The 16,021-nt window shown below is 36.8% G+C and overlaps 1 protein-coding gene across 1 annotated transcript; it reads left to right on the top strand.

The window, feature by feature from the left end:
* Window positions 1-283: 283 nt before the first annotated feature.
* Window positions 284-2,108, top strand: LOC105707711 (diphosphoinositol polyphosphate phosphohydrolase 3-beta-like). The gene has a single exon (XM_064362890.1). The coding sequence runs from the start codon at window positions 470-472 to the stop codon at window positions 809-811; it is 342 nt and encodes a 113-aa protein (XP_064218960.1). The 5' UTR covers window positions 284-469; the 3' UTR covers window positions 812-2,108.
* The last annotated feature ends 13,913 nt before the right edge of the window (window positions 2,109-16,021 follow it).

The raw sequence follows: 16,021 nt of genomic DNA, 5'->3' as shown, positions 1-16,021 counted from the left end.
TCAAAAACACACTGTAACTCCCTATGGCTTCTGGCCCATGGAATCGGGTCTGCACTTCTTACTCTGGCTTTTAGATGCTTCCAAGCTATGTTGCACCTTGCCTTTCCAGTCCTTCATGTCACCCTTTCCCAACCACATACTGCTTCTCTCCCTTGCTGCAGTAACTTACCTGGGAGGGGAGTTTAGGCCGATCCCCTGTAATGGATGCTGCTGGTGTCCTGACAAGGCCCCTTTTACCATCTACTAGAACAGCATACAAAGTCTGGCTCTCTGGCTTAAGAAACCCAATCCCCAGCAGCGAGCGGCAGCCTTGAGGATAAAGTGCAAGCCCAACCAGACACGTACCTACGACCCGGAGGGGTTCAAGAAGCGGGCGGCGTGCCTGTGCTTCCGGAGCGAACGCGAGGACGAGGTGTTGTTAGTGAGTAGCAGTCGGTACCCGGACCGCTGGATCGTGCCGGGCGCGGGCATGGAGCCCGAGGAGGAGCCGGGCCGTGCGGCGGTCCGAGAGGTGTACGAAGAGGCGGGAGTCAAGGGGAAGTTAGGCCGGCTCCCGGGCGTCTTCGAGCAGAACCAGGATCGCAAGCACAGAACGTACGTGTACGTACTGACAGTCACGGAGCTGCTGGAGGATTGGGAAGATTCGGTTAACATTGGCAGGAAGCGAGAGTGGTTCAAAGTCGAAGATGCCATCAAGGTTCTCCAGTGCCACAAGCCCGTGCACGCCGAATATCTGGAGAAACTGAAGCTGGGCGGCTCCCCAACCAATGGAAACTCCATGGCCCCGTCCTCGCCAGACAGCGTTCCCTAGTGAATGGCATAGATGTTGTTCAGATTTACTTTGAAAGAATCAAGTATGTGAACCCAATGATGAATGGAATTGTGAAGCACAGATGAGCTATTTCGCACTCCAAGGACATAGCTCATCCTATGCTTTTGGACACTTCTTCCCTGTTTATTACAGTAACCGTTCTCCGGGTTGTTGCACTACCACTGTATCTGTGCAGAATTCTAACTTGGCACCTGTGGCCTTTTTTGTGCTTTTATGATTATGTGTCTATTTGTCACCAGATTATATGCCCTTGAATGCAAGGAACTTGTTTCCTTGGTCTTTTTTATATATCTAGCTCATGAGATATTGCTTAGAATATGGTAGACATCACTGAAGATTTGTTTAAGTAATTCCAATTTTGTAATTATACTGAATGGTTAAACAATCTCTTTCTAATCTGTCTAGCATATATGTGACTTTTGCTTATCAAGTGTCACACAACTGCTTCAAGGCAGCTGTGAGATAGTAGAAAGCAAAAATTTGTCTGTGTCATCCCAGACATGTGCCTCCAGATGGCAGTATACTACACCATCTATAAAATATATTAGCAAAGCCAGGCACAGTGTTGTGCATCTGTAGTCCCAGTCATTCAGGAGGCTAAGGCAGAAGGATTGCTTGAGTCCAGGAGTTTTAGTCTAGCCTGGGCAATATAATGAGACCCCGTCTCCTAAAATATTTGCCCAAGCATTGAACCTAAATTTGACCATGCCCCTAGAAATAATTCCTAGTCTTTAGAAAATACAGAGGGCAGAGAAACATTATTTTATACCATGGAGATGAGATCAGCAGAATCCAGACTATAAGAAACTACAGGACACATGACCCAGTTTCTTCTTTAAATAATTTACAAGGATGAAAGAAAGAGATGAAAGATGAACCTATATATTAAAAGAAACTTAAGAGACATATTAACCAACTGTATGGATCTTATTTGAATTGTGATTTGACCAAACTGTAAACTGAATACATTTATGAGACAATCGGAGTTATTTGAACACTGATGAGATATTTGGTATTAGGATAATGGTTTTATCATTATGTTAGAAAGAAAGGTCCTCATCTACATTCTCAAATGTTTGTGGTTGAAATGATATGATTCCTGGAATTTGCTTGAAAATAGTAAGTCTGGCTGTTAAGTGCATGGGAAATACTGATGAAATGAATTTGGCCTTGATAATTGTTGAAGTTGGGTGACAGCTAACATGATGGTTCATTATATATGTTCATCTCTATTTTTTGTATGTTTGACATTTTCCATAATAAAGTTTATAAAAATGAAAAAAAAAAAAAAAAAAAGAAGCCCAATCCCTGGTGCCTTTCACAACCTAGGGCTCCCAGGTGGGATCAGGCTGAGGTTAAACTGCAGCTGAGCCTCATCCTTGCTTTGCTTCTTCCCCTGTCTTATCTCACTTTACCTACTTTCTCCACAGAGCTTTTTCTCCAGACAGAACTTCCTCATCTACTACTTGCACAGGAATCCCTGTCTCTGGCTTTGCTCCCAGGGAACCTGAGCTGAGACTCCCCTGTCCCTTGGGAAATTACCTTGAGGCAATAGTAATAGCCTCCAACTATACTTCCAGGCAGGCTACCCCAGAGGGCACAGAACAGAAGGCTTCAAGACCAAATGATGGTTCTATTTAAACCATTTTAAACACACAGCAAGAAGCAAGGGCAAAGAGATGGAACAGGTGAACATGACTAAGAACAGGTGAGCGAACATGTGGAAGGATCAGCCACTTTAACCCTTGGTTATGTAACACTCACCTCTCTTGTTCTCCCTCTGCTGCACCAGCCTTTCCTCCTGATGGTGTGTGGCTATGTGGGACAGTGGGAAGGGTTTTCCTATCATAGGTAAGCCACTGATTTGAGGCCACTGGTGACATTGTTCAGGGACAAGGAGAGTTGCTTTTACAATGAGTAGATAACGCTGTTTTGAAATTAAACTTTTTCAGTCAGGTGATTGATTTCTTGGAATGGTTTCCAAAATATGGTTTCCAAAAATATTTTATTTTTCAAAAAAGAGTTGGCAGATAATGGATGGAATGTAAGTCCAGTTCTGTAGCGGTTTTCTGTAAATAATGTACCCAGGAGCAGAGATGACCTACAAAGGGATTTGTGATGTCCTGGACATCTCTTTTGTTTTTCTGGTGAGAGGAGGCAAACAGAAGACAGTGAGTGAGTTGTTTAGAAATCACTTGACAAAATGTTATTGAACTGAACTGGGGTCAGCTCTTTTGGTGCAGCAAGGCCAAACATCCACAATGAAGTTTTCAGGAGGAGAAACAGCATTTATCTGCAGGGCACCAAGCAAGGAGAATCACACAGCTCATTCCTAAAGCTCAAACTCCTCAATGGCTTGCAAGTAATAATTTTTATGGAGATAGAGGTTATAGGCAAGGTCACACATCAGTAAATGGAGGCTTTTAAGTCAAACCATACATTGGTTTGACTTAAAAGGTGAGACATCTTGAAGCAGGAGCTTGGACATAGGTAGAGTCAAAGATTTTCTGATTTGCAATTGGTTAAAAAGGCAAATATTTTTCTTAAAATTTGGGTCCACAGAAAAGAATATTAGCTCTGACTCATGGGTGTGACTTCCTTCCTCTAGACCCTCAGGAAGAACAAAAGATGATGGCGAGAGTTCAGTTTTCAGTTTTCCTTTTTTTTTTTTTTTTTTTTTTTGGTGGGGTCTCACTCTGTCACCCAGGCTGGAGTGCAGTGGTGTGATCTCGGCTCACTGCAGCCTTTGCCATGTCAGGCACACAGCTTGGAGGATATTAGCTCCCACTTTACAAAGAGTGGAAACACTGTACCCATATTTCATGTAAGACAGAGCTGGGATATAAGCCTTGGGCTTCTATAGTCACAACTACTTTTTCCATAACTTTGTAATATGTCATTTTAAAGTAATCTGATTTCACAATGTTTTACAATATAAGAGTAACATCTGTACCATCTTCTTTAGCAGGTTACCTCTGAAGAGAACCAATCAAATTACCTCATAATCTGGTACATTTTAAGGCAGTTACACCACTAACTTGATTTCTCAGCTATGCTTGAGGGTCCCAGGAGCCAAAATTGCAGCCAAACTGATCTGAAAGGACCAGGGAATAGAATGGTCAAGTATGTTTCCAAGTTTAACCTAGGCCTGGCACATCCTGGCCAACTGCTCAGATGGCAAGTGAGGGGAAACTAGGTAAAGAGAGTGGCAGGAAGACCCACCTGGTGTGGACACTGATGAAAAACACAAGCAATATCAGACATACTATTTTGAGGTTAAAATCCCCATATGTCCAGTTGCTGGCCTACTATCCACTATGTCATTACCAGCAAGACGAAGGGCAATACTTCTGGAGACTGGAATATGCAAGAAAAAACATAAGCTGCCTGCCTGTCTGGGGCCTACAGAGTCAAACAGTGCTAATTTCATCCATACCAAACAAGAAAAATTGTTCATTTCTTTCTGATTTGGGATTTAAGGAAGAGTGCTGATCATCAGAGAAACCAGGTAATTCTATCCTGAGGCCCAGGAGGAGACACGGTGGGCATTTCTGAGTTATAGATGGTGCAGGGGGCAACACAATCTGCCAGCGTGAAGGGAACAAGCTATCTATCTGGTAAGCTTTGGTTTTCCACAGGACATGGAACCAGAGTAGCAAGATCAGGGCCTGCGTGACCAATTCTGATTAAGAGCAGGACTTCTCACATAAGGTACACAAGGGCCGGGTGCCGTTTCTCACACATGTAACCCTAGCACTTTGGGAGGCCCAGGTGGGTGGATCACTTGACATCAGGAGTTTGAGACTAGCATGGCCAACATGGTGAAACACTGTCTCTTTCTCTACTAAAAATACAAAAATTAGCCAGGCATGATGGTGCATGCCTGGAATCCCAGCTGCTTAGGAGGCCGAGGCAGGAGCATCACTTGAACCCAGGAGGTGGAGGCTGCAGTGAGCTGAGATCAGACCACTGCACTGCAGCCTGGGCAATAGATTGAGACTCTGTCTCAAAGACAAAAACCAAAAACAAAACAAATAAAACCCATAAGGTGCACATGTATCTGAGAAGGGTCTCAACACCCTAAAACAGCAAGCAAAATTTTGAGTGTGTACTTGTTTTCCTAGTGAAGAGGTCCTCATTCTCAAATCCTGAGATTTTAGAAAAAAGTACTAAGCCAGTTTCAAGTTAAGATACAAAAGCCACCAGATACAGTTAGAGCCAGCCAAGTCTAAGAGCTCTCAAGGCCATCCCTGACAAGTTGGAACATAGACTCACAGCAGAGACAAGTGAACACTTATTTTTGTCCCTTTCTTCCTATGTATAATTCAAGTCTTTTGCAAAACAAGTCCTCAGGAATCTCAAGATTCAATTATGTCCTAAGACCGCTGCAGGAGTCTTAGGAGCCTTGTACAAATGCTAACTCACTTACCAATATTAAACCCTAGTACAGAATATGAAACAAAGCAGGACTCCTTCCTCCATGGAACGTGCTGCTTTCAAATAAGGCAGCAGCCACTGGAGAAAATGTTGGAATTTTTCTTTGGAACTGGACTGTGATGAAAGGTGCTTGCCATGAACATAAGCTACTGTCTTTGCTTTGACCCCTACTTTGCAGTTTTTAAAGATAAAGCAGGAAATATTCTTCTCTGAAGATACTTGATAAAAATTCCCCCCAAAAAACCAGAAGCACATGCTTCCACTTCATTGATAAAAGTTTACTGCACTTTGACACCTGGGTCTAGTTCAGCTGACAGAGGAGCTGATTGATGCATTCACCTTGATAGCCAGGTGTGCCCATCTCCTTGAGGAAGTCCACTCTGTTTTTAATAGTATTAACAGCCACTGAGAGGTGGAAAGGGCACAAGAACCAGGAGATCTGGAAATGCTTTCCTGGGAAGGCAATTTCATGAATGAGGTCTTCTAAGCAAATAACACCTAACTTCCCTTGGTGCTCATCAAACACTGTATTGTCTGTCGGAGGAATGATGTTATTCTTGACCTTGGCTTGTTCACGTTCCAAACTGATTTGGAAATCCCCAGGTTACATAAGTTTCCACTATAGGCAGCATTTTTAGGTTCTTGGGGGTGACTTTTACAAAGACACCACTAAAATTTTTCTTTCAGTGAATTCTTGCAATGGTTCTCTGCACCGGTAAACTCATGCCATTGATCTTTTCGATGTCTCCAACAAAGGTCAAGAAATGTTTATCTGGCAATTCCAAGGCATGAGCTTTCACTTCTAGTCATCTGAGACACATCTTGTCATGTTCCTGCCACCAGAAAACATGTAGACATGATTCCAGTCACTTAAGCTTGAGGCCTTTTTCTTTCCTCTGTTCCTTCTTTGCCAAAAGTGCCGCTTTGCCTGGGTGGCTTTGAAAGTTTAACAAGCCTTCCTCTTTTTCAGATTTTCTGGAACCAAAGGGATTTTTCTTTGCTCTTGCTCTGCTATCTTTCTGGTGTTACAAGCTACTGATTGATTTTGACTCATTTTATCTCATTTCAATTGTTTTCTCTAATTTTTACTTCCACCATGTTAATCTAAGATAAGCTATCTATGTAACCATGCATTCAATACATATTTATATGAAGATGTTTACAGTTTAAAATTGTGTGACAGTGTAGTAGAATCCTGTAAAATTAGAAGTTTATTATTAATACATTTACTGGCTGGGTGTGGTGGCTCATGCCTGTAATCCCAGCACTTTGGGAGCCCAAGGCAGGTGGATCACAAGGTCAGGAGATTGAGACCATCCTGGCCAACATGGTGAAAACCCATTGCTACTAAAACATAAAAAAAAAAAATGGTGGCACATGCCTCTAGTCCCAGCTACTTGGGAGGCTGAGGCAGGGCAATAGCTTGAACCTGGGAAGCAGAGGTTGCAGTGAGCCAAGATCACACCAGTGCACTCCAGTTTGGTGACAGAGCAAGACTCCATCTCAAAAATAAAATAAAATAAAATAAAAAATTTATTGCATTTTCAATTTTTTTCAACTGTGAAAACAAAAATTTATGTATGCTTCTTTTATAATATAGTAGACTATTTGTGTCCCAGAGGCTGATCCTTTACTATGAATTAGTAAATATTGCTTCCTAATGCCAGTGAGACTTCCCAATCAGGTTTTATTGCCTTTTTCCTCCATTGATGTGACATGTTGTGGTCTCCTCTGTTTATCGTAAGATATCCCTAATAAGAGGTGGTTATTTCTTGCATGACTGAGACCCCCTTTTTTTCTCTGCCATGGGATCCTCCTGTACTTCCTGCTGGAAGTAAAATGTGGGAGGCAGGAATAATGATACTATAGAAATATATTTCCTACCATGTAGCCATCATAAGCAGCTTACAATATGGCCCACCAAGAATTCACTGACTTCCAGGCTGGCAAATGTGTTTTTATATGATGTGTCTTTCTCTTATGATTAAGTTTAGCTCAATCATAATAATCTCTCTTTGAATGAACACAAAGTCAACACCTTAGTTACCTTATTTCATGAGTAATTTCCCAGCAAAGTTACAATTTTTATATACTCCAAAGGAAAGGATTACACACACAGCAGGTATTTAACAGACCGAGAATCATCTTAGAATTTTGCCTACCCATCTGAATAGATTTTTAAAACAGTCTTTTTGGCTGGACACAGTGGCTCATGCCTAATCCCTGCACTTTAGGAGGCTGAGGTGGGTGAATCACCTGAGGTCAGGAGTTTGAGACCAACCTGGCTAACATGGTAAAACCCCGTTTCTACTAAAAAAAAAAAAAAAAAAAAAAAAAAAAAATAGCCAGGTGTGGTGGCATGGGCCTGTAATCCCAGCTACTTCGGAGGCTGAGGCAGGATAATCGCTTGAACCCAAGAGGCACAGGTTGCAGTGAACTGAGATTGCAACACTGCACTACAACCTGGGCAACAGAATGCGACTCTATCTCAAAAAAGTCTTTTAATTGCTTTTGTTATCTAAGTAAACAAAGATATTGTCTGTGCATAATAACTGACTACTTTGCAATTTTATTTGTTACAAATGTTAGCATATCTTCTTCTCTGGCTTAAGTTATTTCTCGTTACTGTACTATTTTATACAACCACACACATATAACAATAAAAATTTATCCAATTATTTTTTAAATTTTTATTAAAAATGAGTGTTAAAAATAATTTCTTTTGTTTGAAAGGTTTTTATTGATGTACTCAAGAGTGTTATCTCTGGAGACAAAGTTGCCTGTGTTTTAATACTGCCTCTGCTAGAGTAAGCAAGTTATTTCTCTCAGTGGCTCTGTTTCTTTCTCTCTAAAAGGATAATAATTAAAATACATATGTTATTAACTTACTGTGATTAAATCCATTAACATATAGAGTGTTATGGTTAGTGCTATGTATAAATTAGCTAGTATTAATGAGATATTTATAAGCTGGATTACATTAATACATGCTTTGACACGAAATATTTTTCAATTACGAGTTTTTCAAACCAATAGATAAATATATTAATATATTTAAATTAATTTTCTTAAATGTGGTAATGATATGCAATGGAATACTATTTAGTTTTAAAAAGGGATAAATCCTATCATTTAAAACAATATAAATAAATTTAGAAGACATTATGCTAGACAAAATAAGCCTGACAAAGAAACACAAATACTGCATGATATCATTTACAGGTAGAATCTAACAAAGTTTAGCTCAAAAAAGTAGAAAGTGGAATACTGGTTACTAGAGGTCATATTATATATCTATATTAAAACATCATATTGTACCCTATAAATGTGTACATCTATAATTTGTCATTCTAAAATACTAGCAATATTTTTAAAAAATAAAAGAGAGAGAAACTTTAAGAAATTTGATGAAAGAAAACTTTTTTCATTTAAAATTTCAGGAAACACATGCATGTACATCTTTATTTCAACTGGCTTGCTCATTTCCTGATGTAGGTAAGTAAACTATTATTATCATAAATAGTCTGAACACAACACTCCAGAAAAAAATGTTGAGATTTAATGCTCAAAATAATGTAATACTTTAAAAGAAAGACTCTGAAGCAACTGTTTAGAGTAAAATTCTCTAAAAGTCTATATAAATGATTTCCTTCACGTTAAAGAAGAAAAGTTATTTGAATATATATATATATTTTAAACTACATTTAAATAAAACAAGTGAACATAAATAGAAAATGTATTAAATAGATGAAAAAACAATTTCCTTCTTCTCTACTTTTAAAACTGATGGACACCCAGCATTTAAGTGCTTATTTATATAGTGTTACAGAAGTGTGAGTAGGGATCAATAAGAAATCTTTTCATATTTTATTTATGCTGTATATGAATACATGGAAATTTTCCATCCTCTATTATATTCCAGATTAACTGATAAGAATGAAAATGAATTACAAACTACTAATGTGGCCACCTTTTTTTCAGGATTAGAATTTATTATGATTTAAAATTATCAACAAATAAGAGCTTATACATTTTCTGTATAATTGCTCTGTGCCGAGCACTCTTCTGGGACATTTATTTGCATTAATTGCTTTCAAGCAATTCTCCTGCCTTAGCCACCACAGTAGCTGAGATTACAGGTGCATGACATCATGTGTGGCTTTTTTTTTTTTCTTTGGTATTTTTAGTAGAGACAGGGTTTTGCCATGTTAGTCAGGTTGGTCTCGAACTCCTGACCTCATCATTCTCCCACCTTGGCCTCCCCAAGTGCTGGGATTACAGCCATAAGCCACCATGCCTGACCAATATCATTTCTAGAAACTAAAAGTACCATGATTAACTCTGCTTTATTTTCTGCCTTCCTATTTCACACAAACACAGCAGCACAAGAAAGGCCATTAATGGTACATTTTTATTGTTGAGATGGAGTCATGCTTGTCACCCAGGCTGGAGTGCACTGCTGCCATCTAGACTCACTGTGACCTCTGCCTCCTGGGCTCAAGTGATTCTTCTGCCTCAGACTCTCGAGTAGGTGAGATCACAGGTGAACACAAGCATGCTTAGCTAATTTTTTATTTTTAGTAGAGATAGGGTATCATCATGTTGACCAGGCCTGAACTTTTGACCTCAGGTGATTCACCTATTGTGACCTTCCAAAGTGCTGGGATTACATGCATGAGCCATTGCACCTAGCCAGAAATGCTGCATTTTGATTCAAACACACCAGTATCCTTCCAGGGAGAATATATGTCTGAGCATATTACTTGAAATTCACAAAATCTTTTGTTAAAGTAGAGACTTCTATATGGCAAATAATAAGGAAAAACAGCTAACACTGCAATTGAATCAGAAAAGTAGTCTAAAAATACCTGTAATCCATTGTTCCTTTTTTCATCAGAATAATTGTGATGGCATGAGCATTTGCAGCAGTGTGGTCTTGAATAACTCGGTCTGTTTCATCATTTTTGGGCTATGCCTATAAGACTCCTATGCATTTTTAAAAAATGTTTCCTTTTCCTAATTCAGCAATTTAGCATAATTTTAATAGACTAACATTTTTAAAAATAGTTCATTCTTAAAAAGAAGTGATTAAACAACACACCATATTTCTCCAAAAGTAGAGTTACAAATTTACTCTAGTCTACTGTACAGATAAATGAAAAATAAAAATGTAGAGTAATTTATTTTAGCTGCATACTTAGGAATAAAACAGTTCTTGGGCTATAGGCCAAGAGCTTTTAGAGATAGTAGCTTATAGAGTTCAAAGAGACCTGGTAAACATTCATTTCTATGGTCTAAAGAGTGAGTAATTCTTTCACCCCTAATTACAACTATTGGCCCAGAACTGAAGAAATGCAACATGTCATTATACCAGAAAGCATTTTATTATTTTTATTCTAAATTCAGAAGGTATATGAGCAGATTTTTAACATAAGTATATTGCATGTTGAGGTTTGGGCGCTTAATAATGCCATTGCCACATTGTATAATCATGTCTAAAAGTGTCTCAATACTTGTCTCTTTTTTTTTTCATCTCTTTAAAAGTCCCAGTGCTTATTCTTTTCTTGTTTCCATCTGCATCCAATGTTCAGCTCCCACATATAAGTGACAGCTCCCACATGTCACATTTGCTTAGAATAATGGCCTTCTGCTGTATACATGTTGCTGCAAAAATAATTATTTATTCTTTTCTCTGGCTGCATAGTAATGCACGGTATGTAAGTACCTAATTATTCTTATTCAATCTAAGATTCGTAAGTATCAAGTTGAATTCTATATCTTTGCTTTTATGAATAGTGCTGCAATAAACATGTGTTTGTTAAGTGTCTTTTTGGGAAAATAATTTATTCTCCTTTGGGTATATACCCATTAAAGAGATTGATGAGTCAAACGGCAATTTGATTTTTAGTTATTTGAGAAATCTCCAAATTGCTTTCCACATTCTCACCAACAGTGTATAAAAATGTTCTTTCCTTCAAAACTTCAACATGTTGTTTTTTCACTTTTTTAATAACCGCAATTCTAACTGTGTATAATGGTATCACACTGTCATTTTGAGGTACATCACTCTGACAACGATAAATGTTGAGCAATTTTTTGCAAGTTTATTGACAGCTCTTGCATCTTCCTTTGAAAGTGCCTATTTTATTTGTATGCTATTCTTATTAACTTTCTCATAAATTCTGTATATTAATCCTTTTTATATGCAGTTTACAAATATTTAATTTTATATTGCAGGTTGTCTGTTTACTTAGTTAATAGTTTCTTTTGTTGTGTAGAAGCTCTTTAATTAGATGGCAATTTTGTATTTTTGTGTTGCACTCACTTTTAAAATGTTAGGCATAAATTTTCTTTAGGGGCTAGTATCTAGAATACTTTCTAGTTGTTCGTGTAGGATTTTTATAGCTTGAAATTTTAGTTACATTCTTAATATACCTTCAGTCATGTGTTTCATATGGTAAGAAGTAGGAGTTCAGTTTTCTTCTTCTGTATATAACTAATCACTTTTCTCAGTACCATTTATTGAATAAGGAGTTAATTCCCATTCATTTATTTCTATTGTTTGCCAAAAATAAGTTGGTTGTAGAAGTGTAGCTTTATTTCAGGAGTCTTCGAATATTTCAGGGGTCTCTCATCTGTTCCAGGGACATATATATATTCACACACACACACATATATATGTTACATACATATATATGTGTATATATACACATATGTTACATACATATGTGTGTGTATATATATATGTTACATACATATATATATGTGTGTGTAACAGAACCGTGTTATACTGGTAACTGTAGCTTGTAGTACAGTTTGAACTCAGGTAAAGTGAGGTCTTCAGGTTCATACTTTTTGTGTAAAGTTGCCCTGGCTATTTGGGTTGTTTTATTTTTTCATATACATTTTAGAATAGTTTTTAATTCTATGAAAAATGGAATTGATAGTTTGATAAAAATAGCACTTAATCTGCAGGTTACCTTAGTCAGCCTGCACATCTGAATTAGATGGGTTATTCAATGTCATGAGCATGGAATGCTTTCCATTAATACTTGTGTCATCTCTGATTTCTTTCGGCATTATTTGTTAGTTCTCCTTGTAGAGCTATTTTACTTCTTTGATGTAATGTATTTCTAGGTATTATTTTTGTTAGTGTCTATTGTAAATCGAACTGTTTTTAATTTTGTTCTCAGCTTCAATGTCATTAGTGTGCAGAAATGCCACTCATTTGTGTATATTGATTTTGTATTCCGATACTTTGCTGAAGTCATTTTTAGGCTTAGGAAACTTTTGGTGAAATCTAGGTAGAAAATTATGTCATCAGTGAAGAAAATTGGACTGTCTCTATTTTTATATAAATGCGTTTTATTTCTCCACTTTGTTGAATTGCTCTGGCTAGGACTTAAAGAATTATGTTAAATAAAAGTGTTTACAGTACATATTCTGGTTTTAGTTCTATTTATGTAAATAATGCGTCCACATTTGCTTGTTCAGTATGATGTGGCTGAGAATTTGTAATAGATGGCTTTTATTATTTTGAGGTACGTTTTTTATTTATTTTTTAATTTTTTGAGACGGAGTTTCGCTGTTACCCAGGCTGGAGTGCAATGGCGCGATCTCAGCTCACCGCAACCTCCGCCTCCTGGGTTCAGGCAATTCTCCTGCCTCAACCTCCTGAGTAGCTGGGATTACAGGCACGCGCCACCATGCCCAGCTAATTTTTTGTATTTTTAGTAGAAACGGGGTTTCACCATGTTGACCAGGATGGTCTCAATCTGTTGACCTCGTGATCCACCTGCCTCGGCCTCTCAAAGTGCTGGGATTACAGGCGTGAGCCACCGCGCCCAGCATGAGGTACGTTTTTTATTTGCCTTGTTTGTTGAGAATATTTTCATAAATATTAGATTTTCTTGAGTGCTTTTTTACATCTATTTTATTAATCATACAATTTTTTTCTCTTATTTTTACAAGGTAAATTGCACTTGTTGACTTGCATATAATGAAACGTTCTTGAATACATGAATACAACTCACATGATTGTGGCAAAATACTTTATGAACACACCTTTCTAGTATTACATGGAGAATTTATGTTTTAATGTTCACAGAAATATTGGCCTGTGGTTTTCTTCTGTTGTTATCTTCACTAGATTCTAGTATCAAGGTAGTAGTGATTTCATATGAGTTAGGTTGGAATTTCACCATGATTTTTTGGAATACATTTAGTTGAGTAAGTACCAGCTCATCTTTATATATGTGGTAGAATTTGGCTGTAAATTTACTTAATCCAGGGTTTTATATGGTTGGTATATTTTGTATTACTTATTCAATCTCATTTTACATTTCATACATTTTTACTGTGTTCAAGATTTTGTTTTTTTCTGGTTCTATCTTGAAAAGTTGTATTAAGATTATTTATTTTCTATATATTTTATAGTTTGCATGCATAGAGATGTTCATAGTTGTCTTTAAATAATTTTTTATTTATGTAGAATTAGTCATGATTTTACAACTCTAAAATTTAAATAGATGCAGAATAAAAGTTTGACACAATTTAACATCCCCTTATGATAAATCTCTAAAAACATTAGATTGGGAAAAATTATCTCAAGCCAATAAATCTCATGTACAGAAAAAAAAATGCACAACTAAGAACATACTAAACAGGAAAATCTGTAAGCTTTTTCTCTATGAGCAAGAACAAGGATATCCACTTTCTTCAGTCCTACCAAACATAGAAAAAATGTCCAAGACAGAGAAATTAAAATCAAAGGAATTCAGATTGAATAAAAAAATTAAGTATCCTGTTGGAAGATGGCATAATCTATGTATAGAAAAGTTGAACACTTTACTAAAAACCATCAGAACTACTAAACAAATTCAGTGAACTTGTAGAACACAAAAGCAACATCTTAGTCAGTAGGATTTCTATACACACACTAAAAACTATCTCAAAATGAAATTTAAAAACAATCTTATCCACAATAACTGTAGCAACTGTACTTTGAAATAAAGTCTACCAAAAAGTTGAAACACTTTACATTATACTCTAAAGTGTATTAAATAAAAAATTAAATACACAAATGGAGAAATATTATTCATTAATGAATTGGCATTAATATTGTCAAATATTTGTATTACACTTAATAATCTACAGATATAATGCAACCTCTATCAAAATACTAGTAACATACTTAAAAAGGTGACAGTTCCTTAGGGTAAAGGCAGTATCTTCAATAAATGGTGTTGAGAAAACTTTATATCCACAAGTAAAGCAATAAAATGAGATTATCATCTCAGAATTTAAAATAAATTGGTTACTTAAACGTAAAGCTAGAAACTCTGAAACTACGACAAAATATACAGACTAAAAGCCTCATAAAATTGGTTTGGGCAGTGAATTTTTAAATTCAAAATCTGAGAAACAAAAGGAGAAATGGATGAGTCAGATTATTTCAGTATAAATCCGCTACACAGAGTCTGATATAATCAACATTATGAGACAACTAAACAACGGGAGAAAGTATTTGCAAATTGTGTGTGATAAGAGAATAATGTAAAAAATATGCAAGAAACTCAAATGACTACACAACAAAAAAATAACTATGAGCAGCAGGCCGAATTTCTTTTTTTCTTTTTTGAGATGGAGTCTCTCTGTTGCACAGGTCTGAGTACAGGGGCACAATATCGGCTCACTGCAACCTCTATCTCCCAGGTTGAAGCCTGATGCTCCTGCTTCAGCTCCTCTAGTAGCTACAATTTTAGGCATGTACCATCATGACTCATTTTTCTAATTTTAGTAGAGATGGAGTTTTGTTGTGTTGGCCAGGCTGTTCTTGAACTCCTCACCTCAGGTACTCCACCCACCTCAGCCTTCCAAAGTGCTGGGATTACAGGCATGAGCCACCACGCCCAGCCCAGGCTTAAATATTTTTCAAGAAAAGACATGGCCAAGAGATAATCTGAAAAATGCTCAATGTCAATTATTGCCAGAGAAAGACAAGCAAAAAATATCTATATTTATAAAATTTACCTATGAGAAAAACAAAAATGCTAAAACAAAAAGAAATACCTATGAGATATTTAGTAAAATAAAAAGAAAACATTGGTAAAGATGTAAAGGAAATGCTTGCATTCTGTTGGTTTGAATGTAAATGAGGACAGACATTAAACAAACAAAATAGATTTTTGAAAAAAATTTAAAATTGAACTACCATACAATCCAGAAATTGCACTTTCAGATATATATTCAAAATGAGAATGAATAAATACTTGCACTTCTATGTTATTTGCAGCACTGTTCACAACAACCCAAATATGGCATCAACAGTTCAACATCTAATACAAATGAATACAATATGGTATATGTACAAAAGTTTTTTATTTTTTAAAAAAAATTCTGTTATTTTCAATGACATGGATTAACCTGGACGATATCTGTTGAAATAAGCCAGTCACAGAAAGACTAGTATCTCATGATTCCACTTACAAATGGATACTTAAAAAAGTCAATCTCACTGAAGTACAGAGTAATATGGTGACCACCAGGTGCCAAGGTAATAGAAGAAAACGGGGTGTTGGAAAAATATCTGTCAACAAATACATAATTATACTTGTATAGGAAGAACAATTTCAAGAGATTTATTGCTCAGCATGATGACTCTAGTTCATAAAAATGTGTATGTATGCATGAAATACGCTAAGACAAGGTCATGTGGTCTCACCAAAAAAAGCTAACTCTGTTAGTTAACAC

This window comes from Aotus nancymaae, unplaced genomic scaffold (genome assembly GCF_030222135.1).
Source record: "Aotus nancymaae isolate 86718 unplaced genomic scaffold, 86718_ANA_hifiasm-v0.15.2.pri h1tg000049l, whole genome shotgun sequence".
Taxonomy (NCBI): Eukaryota; Metazoa; Chordata; class Mammalia; order Primates; family Aotidae; genus Aotus; species Aotus nancymaae.
The sequence above is the reverse complement of the archived record's forward strand: the minus strand, read 5'-3'. Positions and strand labels throughout refer to the sequence as shown.

Bases quoted from the DNA above. Each gene is read 5' to 3' on its own strand.
- LOC105707711 (XM_064362890.1), top strand. From the start codon at position 470: ATGGAGCCCGAGGAGGAGCCGGGCCGTGCGGCGGTCCGAGAGGTGTAC.